Source organism: Rhododendron vialii, chromosome 13a, assembly GCF_030253575.1.
Source record: "Rhododendron vialii isolate Sample 1 chromosome 13a, ASM3025357v1".
Taxonomy (NCBI): Eukaryota; Viridiplantae; Streptophyta; class Magnoliopsida; order Ericales; family Ericaceae; genus Rhododendron; species Rhododendron vialii.
Genome location: NC_080569.1, coordinates 463,383 through 484,701, shown reverse-complemented (window position 1 = coordinate 484,701; position 21,319 = coordinate 463,383). Strand labels below are relative to the sequence as shown.

The 21,319-nt window shown below is 37.6% G+C and overlaps 4 protein-coding genes and 1 long non-coding RNA gene across 6 annotated transcripts; 3 read left to right on the top strand and 2 right to left on the bottom strand.

Annotated features, from left to right (window-relative positions):
- Positions 1-987: 987 nt before the first annotated feature.
- On the top strand, positions 988-1,501 carry LOC131312916 (cell wall / vacuolar inhibitor of fructosidase 2-like; the record flags this gene model as incomplete). Its single annotated transcript, XM_058340942.1, has 1 exon — positions 988-1,501. A coding segment is annotated over one exon (438 nt), but the record flags the coding sequence as incomplete, so codon positions are not given.
- Positions 1,502-7,861: 6,360 nt separating this feature from the next.
- LOC131313751 (pectinesterase/pectinesterase inhibitor PPE8B-like) lies at positions 7,862-12,201 on the bottom strand. Its single transcript, XM_058342250.1, has 2 exons — positions 11,901-12,201; positions 7,862-11,346 (listed from the first exon to the last, which is right to left on the bottom strand). Exons 1-2 carry the CDS (start codon positions 12,199-12,201, stop codon positions 11,156-11,158), a joined length of 492 nt encoding a protein of 163 aa, XP_058198233.1. The 3' UTR covers positions 7,862-11,155.
- Positions 7,876-8,408, top strand: LOC131312911 (cell wall / vacuolar inhibitor of fructosidase 1-like). The gene has a single exon (XM_058340927.1). It carries the CDS (start codon positions 7,876-7,878, stop codon positions 8,401-8,403), a length of 528 nt encoding a protein of 175 aa, XP_058196910.1. The 3' UTR covers positions 8,404-8,408.
- Positions 10,824-12,422, top strand: LOC131313753 (uncharacterized). Of its 2 annotated transcripts, none has more exons than XR_009196305.1 (2): positions 10,824-10,952; positions 11,933-12,422. It is a non-coding gene; the product is annotated as an uncharacterized LOC131313753 (long non-coding RNA). The 2 variants fall into 2 exon arrangements; XR_009196304.1 differs by having other exon boundaries at positions 11,922-12,422.
- Positions 12,423-18,244: 5,822 nt separating this feature from the next.
- LOC131312910 (rop guanine nucleotide exchange factor 5-like) lies at positions 18,245-20,207 on the bottom strand. The gene is made up of 5 exons (XM_058340926.1): positions 19,895-20,207; positions 19,614-19,648; positions 19,001-19,044; positions 18,889-18,959; positions 18,245-18,259 (listed from the first exon to the last, which is right to left on the bottom strand). Exons 1-5 carry the CDS (start codon positions 20,066-20,068, stop codon positions 18,245-18,247), a joined length of 339 nt encoding a protein of 112 aa, XP_058196909.1. The 5' UTR covers positions 20,069-20,207.
- Positions 20,208-21,319: the final 1,112 nt, after the last annotated feature.

Below are 21,319 nucleotides of genomic sequence, written 5' to 3'. Positions count from 1 at the left end.
AACCACCTGTTATCTTCAGAATACTTTGTGACATAACTGAAATGTTCTCTCTGAATGCATAGATTAATGTTTTGTTGATAGTCACTTGTATTTGAGTCATCGGCCGCATCTTTTTCGTTCGACTTGCACTTGAGTCATCCACCCCATCTATTTCGTTTAACCCTGGAGTTGTAAAAGAGGGAGGGGGTTGGCTGGAAACTGCTGAACTTTTTTTTTTCCTCGCTGCAGTTTTTTGGTATTTTGGCTCAAAATTTAGAGAGATTGGTGTACATGCTCTTATAAAATAGGATGAGGACCAGGATGTTTCCTGGAGACCGCTGTACTTTTTTGTCTAGGCCGCAGCTTTTTTTGCTCTAAGCTGCTCTGGTTTGGGAGAATCACTGTTTTTTTTTATTTTTATATCCTGTTGTTGAAGACTGCATTAAGATTTTTATAAATTAGCGGTGCATCCCATAAGAACATGTAAGAAAGAGTCAACCATCATGCATTGATTAACTTGGTACAAAATATAAAGGCCATGGAAGAAATTTTGATTTCCTGAACTTTATAGTGCATCTGAGATAATTATGGGTCAATTACAAGTGGATTTGGAATATTAATATGATTATTTGACCCTTGACTGCATTTTTAATTTTATTTGATACTGGGAATAAAATAGATTTATCTTTCCTTGTTTAGGAGGGTATGTCAATGTAATCTGGGCGCATTGAAATCATATTGCGCATTATCATTGCAATAAGTTGCCTTGGTAATTTAATTTTCTCCTCCTCATAAGACCCTCACTCTTTTACATTTTGGATAATCTGATAGGTCAATATTCATCTTAAGGTTGTGCTATCCTTCCTGCTATCATCTTGCTTCCCTGCTTAAACACATTGTTACGTTGCCTTGTAAAGGAATGGAGATACCCGTTGCCTTGATAGGAAGGTCACTTTTTTTCTTTTCCCTTCTCATCACTCTAAGCTACCATTCACAGGCTGACTTAATTGCGATACTTGCAGTAAAACTGAATTTCCTGATCTTTGCATTTCAACTCTAAGATCAAACCCTAGTAGCCCAGCTGCAGATGTTAAAGGCCTTGTTCGAATCATGTTTTATGCTACAGCGGTTAAAGCAACTGCTACTCTCAACCAAGTAAATGTGCTACTCAAAAAGACAAATGATGTTGTTCTAATAGAAGGTCTCGAAAACTGTGCCTCGGAGTATGCAAGTGCTCTTGATGAAATTTTTACGGCCAATAAGAATGTGGGCTCAGATATATTTGTAGTTAAAGGAGTAGCTGCTGACCTTGTTGCTAAGACTCAAGATTGTGAGGATACATTTACCGACGGACCAGACAAGAGAAAATCGCCATTAACAGTGGAAAATGATGTTTTGGGAGATTTAGTGGAACTAGTTCTTGATATTGTTGACTCTCTTGGTTGAGAGACTCTGTTATCCAATTTCCTTCCTCCTTTACAACATTCGATAAATAAATGAAGCATCTACCATTTTTCTATTACCCATTGATCTTCCCACATAACTCTGAACCCCATGATAGCCCCATATGATTGTGTGGACTCTTATGTCTTGACAAAAGGCTCATGATTTCATATTGCTTGGGAATTGGCTGACAACTCTCTAGCCATTTCTATCAATTTGAATGCAGAAGCAACTAGAAATTTAGCAAAATATGAGACAACTCCCTATCTCACCTGCTCATTACAACTTACACGTATTATAATGTCAATTTTTATATTTTGCTTAAATTGCACCAAGTCGCATTTTTCCTTGGCAAAAGTAAAAATTGCATGTAGATTTCTCCATAATAGTCATTTGTTATATTTTGCTTAGCATGCACTAAGTCACACATCTCCTTAGCACCATCTATCTATACCTATATGTACATCAGGTGGTTCTAATGTCATGTTTCATATTGGTGCTTCCATGCTGTACGACAGCCTCCCTTTAAAATGCTAGAGGCTGTCCATTAAACCTTAAAGTTGTGCTTCTATTTATTCCCCTCTCATCATTTCATATCTGTCACGCTTACAGTTTAGGGTGGCAAAAGAAGGTTTAGTGTGGTGTATTGTTTTTAAGGCATAAGTTGAATGTTTTTAATCTGTCCCCAAAAACAGTGCTTCACACTTTTAGGGAGAAAGAAGTGTAATTTAAAAAATGTTTGGTTGATGAAGGGAATTCCCAGGCCTGTTTAGAGAAAGAGATGCACATCTTAGATAGAAAAAATGATCTTTATGGCTGTGTGTAGTTTGCGATACAACAGGGTGATGTGGCAGTAGAAACAACGGTAACAACCTAACTTTTCTTTCCCTTTACGTCCCATTCTCAACAGGATGCCAAGACATATCTCTGTTCCTAAACTTGAAATATAAGCTTTCAACCAAGTTCATTTTTCATCCGCTCCTTAGACACCCAATATTTAAGGAGCAATGACATTGTAACTTTTGACAAATAGTTTGAAGAGAAAAGGTTGTGACCTCTCAAAACAAAAGGAAAACAATTGTGAGTTGCTCATTCAAAGATGGGATTCTAGCCAAGACAAAGGCGCATTCCAATGGAAAATGGCACTCTCTATATGATCTAGGTTTCTATGGTCAACAGATCATACGAGGAGAAGCAGTTTCTAACATAAAGCATTGTACATACGATATAGCATAAAGCAATGCAATTATGAGCTCGTGCATTGCGCTTGAGTCGATATATTAGTTGGGTGGTGCAGGTTGTTAAATTCTACTAATTTTCTTTGTGAAACCCTCCTCTTGCTTTGGAACTTCTCAACCTCCTGTTATCTTCGGAATATGTTTTGTGAAGTGTCTCAAATGTTCTCTCCGCAGGCATAGATTAAAAGTTTGTTGATAGTCACTTGTATTTGAGTCATCTGCCACATCTTTTTCGTTTGACTTGCATTTGAGTCATCCACCCCATCTATTTTGTTTAAGCCAGGACTTATAAAAGAGGCAGGGGGTTGGCTGGAGACTGCTGAACCTTTTTTTCTTAGCTGCATTTTTTTTTTGGGTTTTGCGGAGTCTGCTCTGGTTTAGGAGATATTCTGCCTTGGGCTTCTTTTCACAATGCTTGCTGGATAACTGGGTCTGCTTAAGACTCGAGAGCATTTGTAGGGCATAACCAAACATAGTTTTTCCATGAACTATAGATGTGCTATTAGAAAAGAACTATCAAAGTATTGTACGTATGATTTCATGTTAGCATAGAGTATTCCCTCTCTTGATGTAGTTATATGCAGTAGTTTTTTTCTTTTTCTTTCAGTCACTTACTATGGGTTGTGTGGAACTTTCTAGTGGATTGTTACTTCCACCCGGATGAAATCTTGGCCTCACCTCTCACCATTTGATTTTTCTATTCACAGGTGGTTTGGTTTTCCAAGTATTTTGTTCTTGAAAATTTTGCAATTATAATTCTCAGTCTTATATTTGTACCTCTGTAAATATCCATCATCATTCCATAAGTTCACCCATAAGTTGATTGTTTTTCCAAGTACTGTATTCAAGTATAAACCCCTTTTCAATATATATATATATATTAAAGTATAAAACCCCATTTATTTTACTCGTTGGAACTGTGTATAATGAAATACTAGGAAAGTGTAATTCCCTGCATCCAGTTGCTGTATTATTCATTGAAAAGATACTACACCAATTTATATTAAGCCCGGAAAATATGGAATTTCTGCAGGAATCCATTTGTCCCCCTTGATAAAATTTTTGACAGTATACTTGGTTGCTTCACTGGAGCTATTGATCATTCTTGACCATTTCACCCTACATGCTGTATTGGCTCCTGGCCCTTGATTTTAAACTCTGCATAGTCCACTTTATCGACACTGTGGGGGTCTTCCCCACTTCAGCCAACCCTTGGGGTTGATCAGATCATCAAGAAAGCAGCTCTTATTGTACAGTTATGAACGATTATACCAGTTTGTTCAAATGGGACTGGGAGCTCTCTCTTGGTAGCGGATATTGTATTCTTCTTATGCCCAAGAGGCTGGAGTGGGTAGATGAAACAGCTTTGGAGTACTACAGTTGAATCTCCAAAAATGAAATCTACAGTGCCAGTAGATTTCACACTCCCTATAAAATTGGTACCCTCTTCTAGTGAAAAGAGTGTCTCCATACCCTTGGAATCGGCATTTTTAGAAGGCCGAGTAGCTTGCATCAACTCTTAATGCTTTGTTACCCTTCCTGTTTCTACTGCCATGATGTTTGTTTACTGCTATTAGTTTTTTTGGGGTTGTTCCCATAGCTCTTGAATGCCCCCCCCTTTTTTTATGTTTGTTTTGTTTATTTCAATTCCCAGTTCTAAAATGGGTTTTTAATGAGCAATTACGCTTCAAACTGTTCTTATTGCTGTATATTATCCTCCTAATATTGTAGCGTGTCTTCTAAGGTTATATAATATGAGAACCAACTTAGAGTCTTAGAGCATTATTGTAGGGGTGAGAAGTGTTCCATGGTCTTTTTCCTGAATTTCCTCTGTGGTTATGGCATTAGGATAGTTCACAGAAATTCGTGCGGTGGAGAGACCAAAACTCTTGGGGGTTGAGATACTAAGGGAAGCAATGTTGGTGTGTGTTAACAGATCTTTTTTTCTGTTTGAGGGAATGGAAAGACAAAAGAGGAAACATGCAATGGTGTTTGAGAAAAAGTGTCTGGTGAAGGGCTGGTAATGTGTGGGTATATGATATATCCCACATCCAGATACGCCTTCTCCAGGAGCCCCTTCAGCGATCCTTTCCAGGAGGAGCAAGGCTCCCTCTATGGTACTCACCTCCTGGAGGAGCAAGGCTTCCTCCACGATCCGTACTTCCAGGGCCAGCAATGCTTACTCCATGATACTTACCTCCGGCGGAACAAGGCTTCCTCCACAAACCTTGCCTCCGCCAAAGTGAGGCTTCCTCCACAAACCTTGCCTCCGCCAAAGTGAGGCTTCCTCCACAAACCTTGCCTCTGCTAAAGTGAGGCTTCCTCCATGAACTTTATCTTCGGAGGAGCAATGCCTCCTCCAAGGACTTTACCTTTGCCAAAGCAAGGCTTCCTTCACAAGCCTTGCCTCCACCAAAATAAGGCTTCCTCCACGAACCTTGCTTCCGCCGAAGCAAGGCTTTCTCCACAACTCTACCTTCGGACTCCAGAACCCCTCGACCCATGGAGGAATGAGATCACCCCCGGGACCTCACCTCCTACTTAACACTCTTAAGGCTCCGCGAGCCCTCTACATGTACTCAAAGGCGACTCTACACACCGTCCTAGGGCGGGAGCAGGGCCTAGGTATCTCGCTTGGGACCTAAGGAGGAACGTGGTTTGGTTAGAGCAAGGGGTTTGTCAAAGAGGACGAGCTTGCCTCCGGCAAGCTCTAACTTGACCGGTCCTAGAGAGAGAGGAGGCATTGACCGCCATCTAATATCTCGGAAGAAGCATCATACCTACCGCCTGGCACCTCAAAGCCTGTATCATACCTACCGCCTAACTTGGCAGATGATACGGGTCTCCATATATCACCGAAATAGCCTCTGTTGGTTCCTTGATGCAAGCTCCAAGGCCTGACTTAGGAACTAAAAGAGGAAAGCATGTCAACCTCCACTTTGCTCACCAATGGGGAGGAGCCTCACACCTGGCTCTCTCCTCTTCCAAGGCTCATATATAAGGAGAGTTGACTCTAAAGCATTCAATACACCTATCTACTCTCTGGTTAAGACCTCTCTCTCCACTGCCATCCCCCTCTCTCTCTAAGTCCGCCCTGAGCTCTCTCCTCCTCCACCTCCGGTGGTCTCGAGCACCATTGTAGCAACCGCCATATACTTGGAGGGCGACCTCAGGTACTCTTCCCACTCTTACATCCCACATAATGTTATCCTCCTCCTGTGTTTCTTGTGTCATTCATACTTTAGGTGGAATTCGTAAAATGTTATCTCCGAATGCATATTAATAGTTTGACAAGAGTTGCTTGCAATTGATTTCTCCACCCAATCATTTTTTAGCAACCGCTGGACTTATAAAATAGGAGATTGTCTGTAGATCGCTGTGCTTTTTCTTCCAGGCTGCAGCTTGTTTATTTGCCCTAGTCTGCTCTGGTTTAGGAACTGTTGCTGGATTTTCATTTGGTCCTCGAAGACCATAATCAGAAACTTTAAAAAGTTGTTACATCCCATAAGAATAGGTACAAAAGTTTTATTAGCATGCATTAATTAACTCACTACAAAAATCTAAAAGCAATGGAAGAAATCTTGATTTTCTATTCTATTTCCTAAAGTTCATAGTGCATCTCAGATAATTATGAGTCAATTGCAATTATATTTTTATTATTAGTGCTTATTTGACCTTGACTGCATATTTAATTTGACTTGATACTGAGAATAAAAAAGATTTCTCTTGTTTAGGTGGGTAAATCTTTGTAATCTGGGTGCATTGAAATCAGATTGGATAACTATTGCAATAATGGTGTTCGGGGAAGGGTTGATAATGTTATCCTCCTGTGTTTCTGGTGTTCGTTCGTTTCCCTTAGGTGGAATTAGTAAAATGTTATCTCCAAATGCAGAGAATAATAGTGTGTCATAAGTTGCTTGAATTTGAGTCCTCCACCGTACCCCACATTTTCTTGCAACTGTTGGATTTGGAGCATGAACACCAAGCTTTAAACTTCATGCTTAGGTAAAATAGCCAGGAAAAATTGAACAAAGGAGCTTTAGGAGCCTCTCTACTGCCCTCTCTACTTGGTGGATATCCTAAATATGCTACAGTGACTCGGGGAATCAACCGAGGCACTGTACACTTGGAAGAAAACATTTTTTCAAATTTACTACTTTCAAATGGCATTTTCACTGTAAATAATTTATAAGCAAACGCCAATCACTTAATTGAATGATCCGAACTGGTCATTTTATAGGGTTTGTTAATAAGTTATTTATAAAAATTATCTTCACGGAACATCTATAGGTATCTAAAAAAAATTGTTTAAAAAAATGACATTGTTTGATCCCTATCAATGTCCGATCAAGATGATTTTTTTTTATGAAGTATATTCTCAACAACACCCTTGATATGAGCAGTTTAAATCATCTTATTGTGATCGGTTTGAGTATGACATCATTTTTGTAAATTATTAGTATGTTTGTATAAAAAAGAGTATTTTAATGGAGTAGAGTTAAAATGGAGAGACTGATGCAGTGTGTGTCCAAAAAGTAACTAGCTAAAGTACAAAAGTGACCTTGAGTAGGTATTTTGGCTCAAAATTTAGGGAGATTGGTGTACATGCTCTCATAAAATAGGAGGCGGACCAGGAGGTTGCCTGGAAACTGCTGTACTTTTTCTTCTACCCTGCAGCTTTTTTTGCCCTAGCTGCTCTGGTTTGGGAGAATGTCACTGGTTTTTTATTTGATCCTGTTGTTGAAGACTGCATTAGGATTTTTATGAATCAGTGGTGCATCCATAAGAAGGAGTCAATCATTATGCATTGATTAACTTGGTACAAAATATAAAGGCCATGGAAGAAATCTTGATTTCCTAAACTTTATAGTGCATCTGAGATAATTATGGGTCAATTACAAGTGGATTTGGAATATTAATATGCATATTTGACCCTTGACTGCATTTTTAATTTTATTTGATACTGAGAATAAAATAGATTTATCTTTTCTTGTTTAGGAGGGTAAGTCAACATAATCTGGGCACATTGAAATCATATTGCATTATCATTGCAATAAGTTGCCTTGGTAATTTCATTTTCTCCTCCTCAAAAGACCCTCGCTCTTTTACACTTTGGAAAAATTATAGGTCAATATTTGTCTTAAGGTTGTGCTATCCTTCCTGATATCATCTTGCTTCCTTACTTAAACACATTGTTACGTTGCCTTGTAAAGGAATGGACATATCTGTCACCTTGACAAGAATGTCACTTCTTTTTCTTTCTCTCCTCTTCACTCTAAGCTGCCATTCACAGGCTGATTTAATTGGCGACCCATGCAAGAAAACTCTATATCCATATCTTTGCATTTCAACTCTAAGATCAAACCCTAGTAGCTTAGCTACAGATGTTAAAGGGCTTGCTCGTATCATGTTTTATGCTACAGCGGTTAAAGCAACTGCTACTCTCAACCAAGTAAACGTGCTACTCAAAAAGACAAATGATGCTGTTCTAATAGGAGCTCTCGAAAACTGTGCCTTGGAGTATGCAAGTGCTCTTGATGATATATTTAAGGCCATTAAGAATGTGGGCTCAGATATATTTGCAGTTAAAGGAGTAGCCGCTGACCTTGTTACTGAGGCTCAAGATTGTGAGGATACATTTACTGACGGACCAGACAAGAGAAAATCGCCATTAACAGTGGAAAATGATGTTTTGGGAGATTTAGCGGGACTTGTTATTGAGATTGTTGACTCTCTTGGTTGAGACTCTCTCTGAGTCTCTGTTATCCATTTTCCTTCCTCCTTTACAACATTCAATAAATAAATGAATCATACCATTTTTCTATTACCCATTGTTCTTCCCTCATAACTCTGAACCCCATGATATATAGCTCCTTATGATCATGTTTCTGGCTCATGATTTCATACTGCGTGGGAATTGGCTGACAACTCTCTAGCCATTTCGATCAAGTATTTGAATGCAGAAGCATCAAGAAATTTACCAAAATATGAGACAAATCCCTATCTCACCCGCTCATTACAACTTACACGTATTATAGTGTCAATTTTGCTTAAATTGCACTAAGTTGTATTTCTCCTTGGCAAAAGTAAAAATGGCATGTAGATTTCCACATAATTGTCATTTGTTATATTTTGCTTAACATGCACCAATTCGCAGATCTCCTTAGCACCGTCTATCTATTTCTATATCTACATTGGGTGCTGCTAATGTCACAATTCATATTGGTGCTACAATGCTGTGCGACGGCCTCTCTTTCAAATGATAGAGGTTGTCCATTGAACCTTAAAATTGTGCTTCTATTTATTCCCCTCTCATAATTTCATATCCTTTACGTTTACGGTTTAGGGTGGCAAAAGAAGGTACAGCAGAATTGCAATTAGCACTTGATTACCTATTCCTGCAATTGAAATCCATATAATGGCGTGCTGTATTGTTTTTAAGGTATTAGTTGAATGTCTTTCATCTGTCCCCGAAAAGAGTGCTTCACACTTTTAGGGAGAAAGAAGTGTAATTTTTGGTTGATGAAGGGAATTCCCAGGCCTGTTTAGAGAAAGAGATGCACATCTTAGATAGAAAAAATGATCTTTATGGCCGTGTGTAATTTGCGATACAACAGGGTGATATGGCAATAGAAACAACCTACCTTTCCTTTCCCTTTACGTCCCATTCTCAATAGGATGCTAGGACATGTCTCTGTTCCTAAACTTGAAATATAAGCTTTCAACCAAGTCCATTTTTCATCCACTCCTTAGACACCCAATATTTAAGGAGCAATGACATCATAACTTTGGACAAATAGTTTGAAGAGAGAAGCTTGTGACCTCTCAAAAGAAAAGGATAACATTTTTGAGTTGCTCAATCAAAGATGGGTTTGTGGCCAAGAAAAAGGCGCATTCGAATGAAAAATGGCACTTTCTATATGATCTAGGTTTCTATAGTCAACATATCATACGATGAGAAGCAGTTACTAACATAAAGCATTGTACATACGATATACTATAATTCAATGCAAGTATGAGCTCATGCATTGCGTTAGAGTCGATATATTATTTGGGTGGTGCAGGTTGTTAAATTCTAGTTTTCTTTTTGAAAAACATCACCCTCCTCTCGCTTTGGAACTTCTCAACCTCCTGTTATCTTCAGAATACTTTTTGTGAAATATCTGAAATGTTCTCTCCGAATGCATAGATTAAAGTTTTGTCGATAGTCACTTGTATTTTAGTCATCTGCCACATCTTTTTCGTCGACTTGCATTTGAGTCATCCACCCCATCTATTTCATTTAACCCTGGACTTATAAAAGAGGGAGGGGATTGGCTGGAGACTGCTGAACCTTTTCTTCATAGCTGCATTCTTTTGGTTTTTTGCCGTAGTCTGCTCTGGTTTAGGAGATATGGGCTTCTTTTCAAAATGCTTGCTAGATAACTGGGTCTGGTTAAGACTCGAGAGCATTTGTAGGGCATAACCAAACATAGTTTTTCCATGAACTATAGATGTGCTATTAGAAAAGAACTATCAAAGAATAGTACGTATGATTTCATGTTAGCATAGAGTATTCCCTCTCTTGATATAGTTATATGCAGTAGTTTTTTTTTTTTTCAGTCACTTACTATGGGTTCTGGTTGTGTTCCAACTTTCTAGTGGATTGTTACTTCCACCAGGACGAAATCTTGGCCTCACCCCTCATCATTTGATTTTTCTGTTTCACAGGTGGTTTGGTTTCCAAGTATTTTGTTCTTTTGATTTTACAATTATAAATCCCATTCTTATACTTGTACCTCTGTAAATATCCATCAAAATTCCATAACGTCACCCATAAGTGGATTGGTTTTCCAAGTACTGTATTCAATTATAAACCCCTTTTCAAAAAAAAAATATTATTAAAGTATAAACCCCATTGATTTTACTTGTTGGAACTGTGTATAATGAAATACTAGGAAAGTGTAATTCCCTGCATCCAGTTGCTGTGTTATTCATTGAAAAGATACAACACGAATTTACATTAAGCCCGGAAAATATGGAATTTCTGCAGGAATCCATTTGTCCCCCTTGATAAAATTTTTGACAGTATACTTGGTTGCTTCACTGGAGCTATTGATCACTCTTGACCAATGCACCCTACCTGCTGTATTGGCTCCTGGCCCTCGATTTTTAAACTCAGCATAGTCCACTTTATCGACACTGTGGGGTGGGCTTTCCCACTCCAGCCAACCCTTGGGGTTGATCAGATCATCAAGAAAACTTTGCATTATGATTGTTCTTGACATATTCCCCCATGGCCTTCCCAAAAAGGTCGTAAACTTTGAATCCTGCTGAAGTAGTTCCTGTGCAGCTCTTATTGTCCAGTTATGAATGATTATACCAGTTTGTTCGTATGGCTGCTCTCTCTTGTGGGCCGTTATTGTATTCTTTTTCTGCACAAGAGGCTGGAGTGGGTAGATGAAACAGTTTTGGAGTACTACAGTTGAATCTCCAAAAATGAAATCTACAGTGCCTTAGATTTCGCACTCCCTGTAAAATTGGTACCCTTGTCTAGTGAAAAGAGTGTCTTCATTCCCTCGGAATCGACAATTGTAGAAGGCCGAGTAGTTTGCATCAATTCTTAATGCCACAGCCTGGGGATATTGCTTTCCAGCTGCATTTGCAACAGTGATATGCAAGCCGACAAATCCTTGACCTTCTATTGCTGTTGATGAGGAAGAGATTAATAAGTATCTTAGTGACTAGCGTAGTAGTATGAATTTCAACACTATCTTAGACTTGCTTCAGCATATATTTACTTTGTTTATGTATCCCAAGGACAGGCAAGATTGTGTGTGCATGCATGCGTTGGTGTGAATTTCATTCAATTGAGAAAACTCATTTTCTGTCCTAATTTCAATGTCAGTACATGCATTTTATGACATGCCATATGCTTACAATTTTTGTTTCATATTTCATTTACGGAGAAGAGTGTCCATAACTGTTGTAAAAATATAATTTTCTGATGTTTTAAGGTGCAACATTTTTTTTTGTTTTTGTTCAATAACCCAACTTTGTTACCACTTACCATAAAATCAAACCATTTAAATTGGATGTCTGCTTAATTCTTTTAGAGCTGGTTCTATTAAATTAATGTCCAAAACAGTCGGCTATTGCTTTATGGATTTCATGCACAACTGCTAACTGTAAATTGTGTCTATCCAGACTTCAATTGTATCAAACAATTGATTTGCTTCTCCTAATAATGCAGTAACTGACCTGCTGTTGCTGTTTGATAAGTATGTTCGTAGGGTCCAATAGCAGTGGTTCTGTTGCCTGATATGATAGTCTTGTCCATCCCGGCTCCAACCAGCATAAGATTTGTCTTCTTTTTAGACACTACTATGTACTCCCCGTAGAGACCCTCACCGATCTGTATTTTGTATCTCCGTGGACTGAAGCTTGGAGCATGTTCGATTGCCTCTTGAATGGTCGAGAAGTTCCCTGACCCATCTTTGGCTACAGTAACATCTATGTCCATGACCTGGCTTTGCGCACTCGAGCAAAACGTCCTCAACATGAGGGTTGCAAACAGCTTTGTGTGCCACCTGTCAAGAATGTATATTACTTTTAGTAGATGTCAGGGTATTACAAGGCGTGGTGGAGGCATTTTCGGATCATCCTCCAAACCTAGCTTAGTTACTGTTGTTTTCTGGGGATGTCTTGTTTTAAATAAACCTTATTTCCTTGCTGGAGCTGAGACTAGCGAAATTTGCTTTAAAAGTGACTCAGGATTATTACTCTGCTTTGGAGAACCGGAGTACATAAAACCTGAGTATAGGAGTATGGCTGCTGCTACAGACCACAAGCAAAACAAAGACACACAAAGACAAAACAGAGGAAATCACGAAAGGAACCATAACTACTAGTTTGCTATGGACAACATCAAGTTAGAAAAACAGTCACGACTTTTGGGATCAGTCTTCTTAAGCCAGGAAAAAGGTCAAATACTTGAAATGGAAGTTCATCAGCCATCCATTCATTAGATAGAAATTTTTTGGCTTTTGTCAGAAACAAAGATTAGATTTTATTGTTTTTTCTTTGCGATAATAGAGCATTTTAATAGGAACAGAAAAAAAATAAGTGCAAAACAGTACAAGGGGTGTGTATAGTAAATGTACAACGTACATAATAGAATTTTGTAAAACGTGGTGTAATGTAGAAGTACAAAGTACTTCGAATCTGGATTCAAACAAGAATTTGGGAACTTAGGTACCTTACAAGTCAAAATAACTTGGTTACGTAAACTGTGTTTCTATTTTGTAAAACAGAATCTGTTTAGCCATTAGAATTTGTTGCATTTAGGAAACTGGCACCACCCCACGTACAGCAGAAACCAGTGTATTTCGATCTGCAGATGGTATGGAATGCCTCCGCCCCATAGCCAGCTCTATTTCTTTATTTTTTTTCTCCTGACAAACTCCACTCTCTCGATCTCCTATTGATGAAGAAGAGAATTAACGCTTTTTCGATTTTAAATGGCTGCTAATAGTATTAGTTCATCGCCGTAAAGGACCAGTTCCAAAAACCATGAGTAACTCGAATTAAAACAATGGCTGTAGAGAGAGAGAGAGAGGAGATGGCCAAGATACCTTTAGGCCATGCTTTCTAACACAACAACTGAAGCTCAGAACTCATCGCTAACAGGAGTTAACCTAATTTAATTAGAAGGTTAGCAATTTTCTATTCGTATTTCTTTCTGTGAAAGCCCAGATAGCTAGACAAATAATCACACGATTTTTCTTTTGTTTTAGGCGTTTCTTCACTATTTCTCATAGAAATTAATGGATTAAGACACAAAAAAGAAGAAGGTCTCGATCGGTAAAAATGGATCCAATTGTTTGACAGTCATGCACAAAAAGCATTCTTTTCCTTACTGACATCTCGAGTAGGAATTTATACCTAATTTTTTTTTGAAAAATGTCGGAGTTATCGGAAGATATAACGATTATAGTTTTGAAAACTTGTTTTTCTATTTTGTTCTCTCTCAAAAACCTTACCAAAATTCTCGGAATGCGCCATAACGGCTAGTATTGACAGAGTTATATGTATTATAGTATACTTTATTTGCTTTCAAAACTTTAGTCTAACTCATATATTCATTTTTGTAACGAGTAAATGTGCCCTCATAGAGCTCGATAATTGTCATATTCATTTTCTGGTTGTTGTATTAGGATAAATGAGATTTAAAAAAAAAAAAAAAAACCCATGACATTGATGATAAAAGAAAAACAAAGAAGAAGAATAAGTTGTTATGATACGATCAACTCATCTAGTTACTGATTGCATCCACAATATATAAAACCGAAAATGAAATAAATAATTCATATATATATATATATATACAGTCCGTCTCCCGTAAGGACCACCTTATTTTAGTTAAAATGCGGACCTCCTCGTTTCTTCCATTTTCCGATCGAATTTCGATGATCCGAGCCGCTCAATGTGTTCAGAACGTGATTTTAAGGGTACCAAAGAGAAATTGGCAAAAAAAATGACCGGGAAGGGCTTCATCCGAGCAGTTTTTGTTTGAACCGTTCGATAAAAAACAAACAAAAACTGCTCGGATGAAGCCCTTCCCGGTCATTTTTTTTGCTGATTTCTCGCGGGTACCCTTAAAATCACGTTCTGAACACATTGAGCGGCTCGGATCATCGAAATTCAATCGGGAAAGGGAGGTCCGCATTTTATTAAAATGAGGTGGTCCTTACGGGAGACGGACTCTATATATATATATAGCTGCATGTATATAAGAAGATTAACTTGATTATCCTAGCTCCTTACTGTTTGATTATGGAACGTACTCCTGTTAGAAAGGAGTTCCGATTCCTCCTCGATCCGGTTTTGTGTTAGAAGCGTGGCCTAAGAGTACGTTGGCCAATTTCTCTGTAGCCATATTGTTTGATGAATGGGGAAGTACGTACGTACGTACTATATGGGAAGTTTAGGAGAGAATTAATCGAATTGGGAGAATGGAGCTAATTAATTACTCCAATTGGTTTTCATGAGAGCCACCCAATGCATGTTTATATAGACATTGTGATGGCGGGCAGTGGCTTTTGCAGAGTGCATGCCTTAGCTAGCTAGCTAGGCTAAAATCAAAATTAGTAATTAAAGACGTGCATTAATTTGCGTGCATAGGTTTGTTCTTCTTTTAGTTCTTCGATCACTCGCTTGTGACATTATTCACATGCATACATATATTTTTGTAGCTAAGATGGCAATTACGTTTGCATATTTAGGTATAGAGCTCCCCTTTTAGTACTTCTCTAGCATGCATGCATTTGGTTAATGTTCCCATATATGGAACCCTACGCACTCATGAGCTTATAAGAGTCGTTGATCAACATATTAACACTTTTTCCTACATAGTTTGGATTTCGTATAGAGTCGATCTATCGAGCATTCAAGTTAAAATCAGCTCAATTGGATATATATATTGATAAATACTCGATCCTTTCGTTCAAATTTTAGTCCAAATTTCTAGATTGCGAATTCTGCATGAAAATTTGGACGAATTCATGATAAAAGTACTTTACGAATTGGATGATATTCAATTGAGTGGCCTTCTGACTAAATCATTCAAGCAAAAAATTAATCTAGCTTGTCTTTCAAACTGGACAAAAAGACGCTTCAATATGCATGTATGTAGAACAATCTACAGTTAATTACTTTTACAGAAATGATTCGTGCACAGCAGCTGTGCACAGCGGCCTTTTTCTCCCGCCTCGGGTCGCGCAAAGATGATCAGAGCCGCTCATTTTGTTCAAAATATGTTGTTTAAGGTCTCGGTAAAAAATGAGCTTTGTTCGATATCGTTAGAGGCGTTAACAAAACACCCAAAATCACTTCAGAATTTAGGCTAAAGTGATTTTGGGTGTTTTGTTAATGCTTCTAACGATATCGAACGAAACTCATTTTTTACAGAGACTTTAAACGACATATTTTGAACAAAATAAGTTGCTCCGATCATCTTTGCGCGACCCGAGGCGGAAGAAAAAGGCCGTTGTGCACAGCTCTTACTTTTAACTTATTACACCTCTTGCATGCATAATGGACAGTTCCTGCATATTTCAATGGAACTTCTGGATTAAACAAGGCGATTAGAGAAATTTTTGGAAATTAAAATTTTTACTTCCCAAAATTACGACATGTGTTCAACTCAGAATTCCGTATATATCTTCTAATTCTGTGAAAGCTACCATCAACTATTTTCCTGAATAATAAGTCTCCAGTCATTTTTTTTTTTTTAAATTTCTGTGCCAAATAACTTCCGCACACAAAATTCGTTCTCTTGCTTCGACGTAAAGTATTTGACATAGAAAATTGTTGATCACGTAGAACGATTTTCGCACGAAATAGTTGTTCAAAAATATACTTTAGATGCACATAGTTGATGGACAGGTCAAAGCATGCATGCAAGAGGGATTACGATCGAAAGAGAAGGTGATATGGCTGATCACAAAACCCGTAGTAGTCTGCAGGTGCAGGAGATGGTCATGCACGCACTCTCTCTCTCTCTCTCTCTCTCTCTCTCTCTCTCTCTCTCTCTCTCTCTCTCTCACACACACACATGTACAGAGAGATAATAACCTCTCAATGAGTCGATCGAGAAGTTTGGGGGTTTTGGAAGGTACCCAAAATGCCTAGCTTACACTAGTGAATTTTAGACAAAATCATTTTTGGTCATATGACGACGAAGATATTTCACTACATTTAACGCACTCTTTGTCCAAAAAACGAAAAAGGACGTCGAAACAACAGATCGAGCTTTACTTTGACAAAATTTCACTAAATTGTAAGTTGTGAAAGTAACTAGCTAGCTACCACAAGATTCTTTTCTTCTCTCAACGTTCATGTGATTGTAGCTAGCTAGCTAGCACTTGTGGCGGGACACGCTCGCTTTTGTTGGCTTTCTTAATTACTATTATATTAGATGATTGATTGCGTACGTAACTTTAAATTAAGAATGTCCATAATTAATATACCTGTAATTAATAATATATAGGAGTACATGCACTCTTAACTGATTGCTAAATTGAATGAAGAAAACGAAAATAATTAAGGAAGCACTTACTGATGGGCCTTGACAACCAATTGTTTATGGATAGCAGGCCGGGCAACAGGCCAAATACCCCACCATTAATTGTTAATAATGTCAGGACGACGTACTCCATATTCATGAATATTGAAATTTTATATATGGAGATACTAGCTTGTCAATATTCCAGCCCTAGCTAGTTGATCCGGGGCGGTCTCTACACTCATGGATGGAATCAGAATTTCGTAAATACGGGAGCCGAATTATAACAACAAGGTTTTGAAATTCAAGATCCGGAATCTCTATAGTTTATTTGGTTTGGGTTTTGACTTTTGAGGGAGGTTTTTTGGATAATGAGTGAAAAGAGATAAAAAGAGAAATGAGATTAATAATTGAAGAAAAAACTTATAAGAGACTGTGCGCAGAGAGATGGGTAGGGTTTTGAGACCCAAAACAAACACCCCCCTTAACGCTTTTAATTAATTATCTAAATATATAACACCCAACAAAAAATACGTACAATATCCAGATGCTCTTAACAACAAAAAAAAAAAAAACAATTGATATTAATATCGAAATCTCGTACGCTTAGCTAAGAGTAGTTCCGTCTCTGTCTACAGTACTGGTTCAATCAATGTAGCCCACCTTTTTCATTAGCAAAAAAAACAAAAAAAAAACTAGCTTGTCATGATATTCCTTGGACATGTACAGCAAGCAGGTTCATCCATCGTGTAGCTAGCTAGTATTGTGGCAATTCAAACGGTTTGACATCTCGATCAACCCCATGATAGAACCTTAATTAATTAACATGCAAGCCCATCCTTCATAAATTAATTAATACACTAACACGTTAAGTTACTTCTTTGAAGTTATAAGTCACCGCTCCATAATTAATTAATTAATACATATACACTACTGATACACAATACATCATTAATTAATTTTGAGAACAGATGATCTGCATGTCTAAAAAAATAAGGTCGTCGGTTTCTAGTCTCTCAGCTCATGTCCTAATTAACCATTCATTAATTGTGATATTTCTACTACTACTTTCAGATTTTGCTTGTTTGTGTGACTGTTTCCTACGTATATATACTAGCGAGGAGGCTGGAACAGTACTCTACCAATCCTAGCTAAATCCTTTGGATTGTTCTGGCCAGAGTGGAGCACTAGCTGATTATGACAATGAACTACTACAATAATCGTAAAAGATGACAGTTTAAAAGTGTCATTAACGTGAAAGATGACAGTTTTGAAACTGTCATCTATCAAAACTGTCATCTATAGAGCTGACATTAAAAGTTTGAATCTTAAAATGACGGTTTGAAACTGTCATTAGTATCTATAAAGATGACGCATTTTAAATGTAATTGAAAGTAGAAGATAACAGTTGTAAAATGTCATTAAAGTGCTTTAAAACCTTCATGTTTCAAAAAGATGACATTTTTAAAGCGTAATTAAAAAGTAAAAGATGACAGTTTAAAACTGTCATCTTTTTTGTCTTTTTTCCTAAAAAAAAAAATCACAATTCTAGTTCCTGCTCAAAATCATTAAAAACATTTAAAAAGATAAAAGCATCCACTAATGAATAAAAAGGTATACATTGATAACTAAAAAATTAAAAATATGCTATAGTACGTAAGGTGATCAAGTATCATTTCAACCCGAAAAGTACAAAATACAAATAAATGACCCCCTATAACTATTCACTTATTCCAGCTTTCTTCAACCCAAAAGTTTGCATTGCTCGGCATATATGTCCTGCAATAAACATAATAGGAAGAAAGCAAAAATAAATTATCATATTATTTCTCTCAAATTCCACATATACAAACATCATTACACTACACTTAGAAAAAAAGAAGGCAAATTAGTCTAATTCTCAAAGTTCACTTTCGTGTTAGGTTCTGTTGATGGTATATCCAAAGCACGTACAAATTAAACATGAATGTATCAAAATGAGAAAAAATACCTTAGGATACCTCACTGTTGCTCAAGAGAAATGGATCACCTAGGCCAAAAACAAAAAATGTTTAATGTACTGACATGCATCGAAAATCAAACCAGACAACCCCAAGGAGAGAGCAAACATGCGCCATGAACATAAAAGAGAAAATAAACTAAAGCAACAACAAAGGAGAAAACACATGACTAAACTCATGTCACCAAGACAACAATCAAGATATACAACATGATGCCATCAATCCCGTTAGGATGCAAAGGTAAGTGCACCTTAGCTGAATTGATAAGAAATAAACTAGAAAGATGGACTTTGTACCTTGGCCAACCTCTAAACTATGTATCTTACCATGCACGTTGTACCTATACAAGTAGAAAAGAATATGATTAACTCACAACTTACAAGAGAGATGCATATGAATTTGCATAAATGAAGAGAGATATTGATTTTAACAAAGACAAGGTTTAGATATTTCATTTGTACTCATGCATACTCTCATTTTGCAGATCATAGGGTTAGTTTTGAACCAAAAGAAGGTTAAGATAGTTGTTTCTCAATAATTGTCACTTTTGTCGAGTTTTACTGCAGTTAAGTGTATCCAAGCAAACCAAAGTCAAAAAGGGAAGTAAAGAGTACATATATTCAAAGGGCTGAACATAAAAAATGAAACATGTAGATAATGATACCTTAGCATGAGAAGATTGCCCCTAATATGTTCAGAATTGACTTTCAAAAATTGCTTCCATTGAAGCTCTAGCGCCACTGCTCATTTTTTCCCAAAGCCCAGAGATAGATTAATTTTTTGAGATTGAGCAATTCAGGGTTTAGCAAATGTATTTGCAGATATATTCATACCTAGTGGAGAGAGGTGTCGGCACCAATCAGTGGAACACACACACTGAATGGTAAAACATGGTTTGAAGTGATGTACCGGTAAATAACATCTCCTAAACAGGCTCTCCCATTCTGAGATAATAATCAGGAGGGAAACAAAAAAGCCAATGTTAGATCTCAATTGCCTAGTGATACTTCGAATAGTAAAACCTAAACAAGTTTAGGTGCCAAACAATGATAAGTACATGGCTTCAAAAAACACTTGAACTGAGTGGGAAAAAAATGTGTTGTTCTTTATTGCTAACTTAGCATATGAAAGGAAATTAGGGCTTCTTTGGCGACATTCCTTGATACTAGTGTTAGGTTGGAATTACAAACCTTTGGAAGAGCTTCCAAGTATGATTCAGGAACTTCCATTTCAGCTAAAGCTATGTTGTTGATGGACATGGCAGCTTTTAGTATTTGAGTTGCACATTCGCGATTGTGATTCAACTGCTTTCGTGTATCTTCAAGGAGATCGTCGGGCGAGACCGAGGCACAGGCAGCCACCATTGCTCCTCCTGCCACTGAGTAGACTTGCGAAAAGAGGTTGAACCATCGGTGGTTTCTGAGGCTATAACCCCTTGATTAACATACAAAAACTCCATATTGCTAAAGCTGTCTGATATCTCCTGTTATAGGCAAACAATAGCTATCACCTATATGATTGTAAAGAGCATAGATTCAAGACAAGGCTTGGCTAGGTAAATGTTCGTTAACGTTCAGTTAAGTGAGTTAATAGTGAGCTCCAGACCAACTCTCCAACTCAGTGAATTGAACACAGCGAATTTCAGCATAGGAGAACTCATCTATATTAAGCTTGGCTTGTTCTACAGTTATGAACATCTAGTATTACAGTATTACTATTCATTAAGTTCCACCACATTTCTAAATCCTTCTAACTTTTCATGAACTACAACCTTCTCAATATCCTATCTTATTGGGCACATAATCCATAAAGCAACCACTTAAGAATCATTCATCTCAACAAATCTCTTCATTTCATATTTGAGGGTAGATCCATCGAGTTCTAAAAAACTAACTGACGGAACGGATACGACGCCAACAAGGCTATGTGCTTGTAACTGTGCTAATAGCTTCAACTCATCCGAAATCAAAACTTGAATAATAGCCCTAACATTCACTGCCTTGTTTCTTTAACAAACGAATTCAGATTAACAAAACAGGAACACATTAATTAAATAAAGCAATCGAATCGATAACTTATGTTCCGTTTCGTTCGATTGGAAGAACTACAAAATGACTCGTGGCTTGACGTGGTTTGGCTATATATGTACAAAGGATTTGGGGAACTCGGGTTCAAATCCTAGCCCCATCCTAATTTTACTAGTTACCGCGCGAAAAAAAAGAGAGACATAGATTGACATGAGCATATTATCAAACACCTATAATGCGAGCAACTCAATCAACACTAAAACAAATTTTAAACCATGTAAATAGCACCCATAAATTCAACAATGAAAAAATTAGACAAAAAGTTGTGTTAACTGTCTAAACAAAGGCGGGGTCTGTATACCTGTTTGATTTCGAGTCAATCGGTGACCAAAGCAATGGCGGAGCCAGTGGCTGGTGACCAAGATCAATCAACGGCAAATATCACAGCTTCCACCACCACCACACGATGTCAAATGCCTCCTTGACTACTACGAAAGATATCGGCCTTGCCTTGTGGAAGTAACATGATCTGTTCTGATAAGGAGGCTGAGAGTGCGAGCAAGCTAGTACCAGATTGTCGAGAGAGAG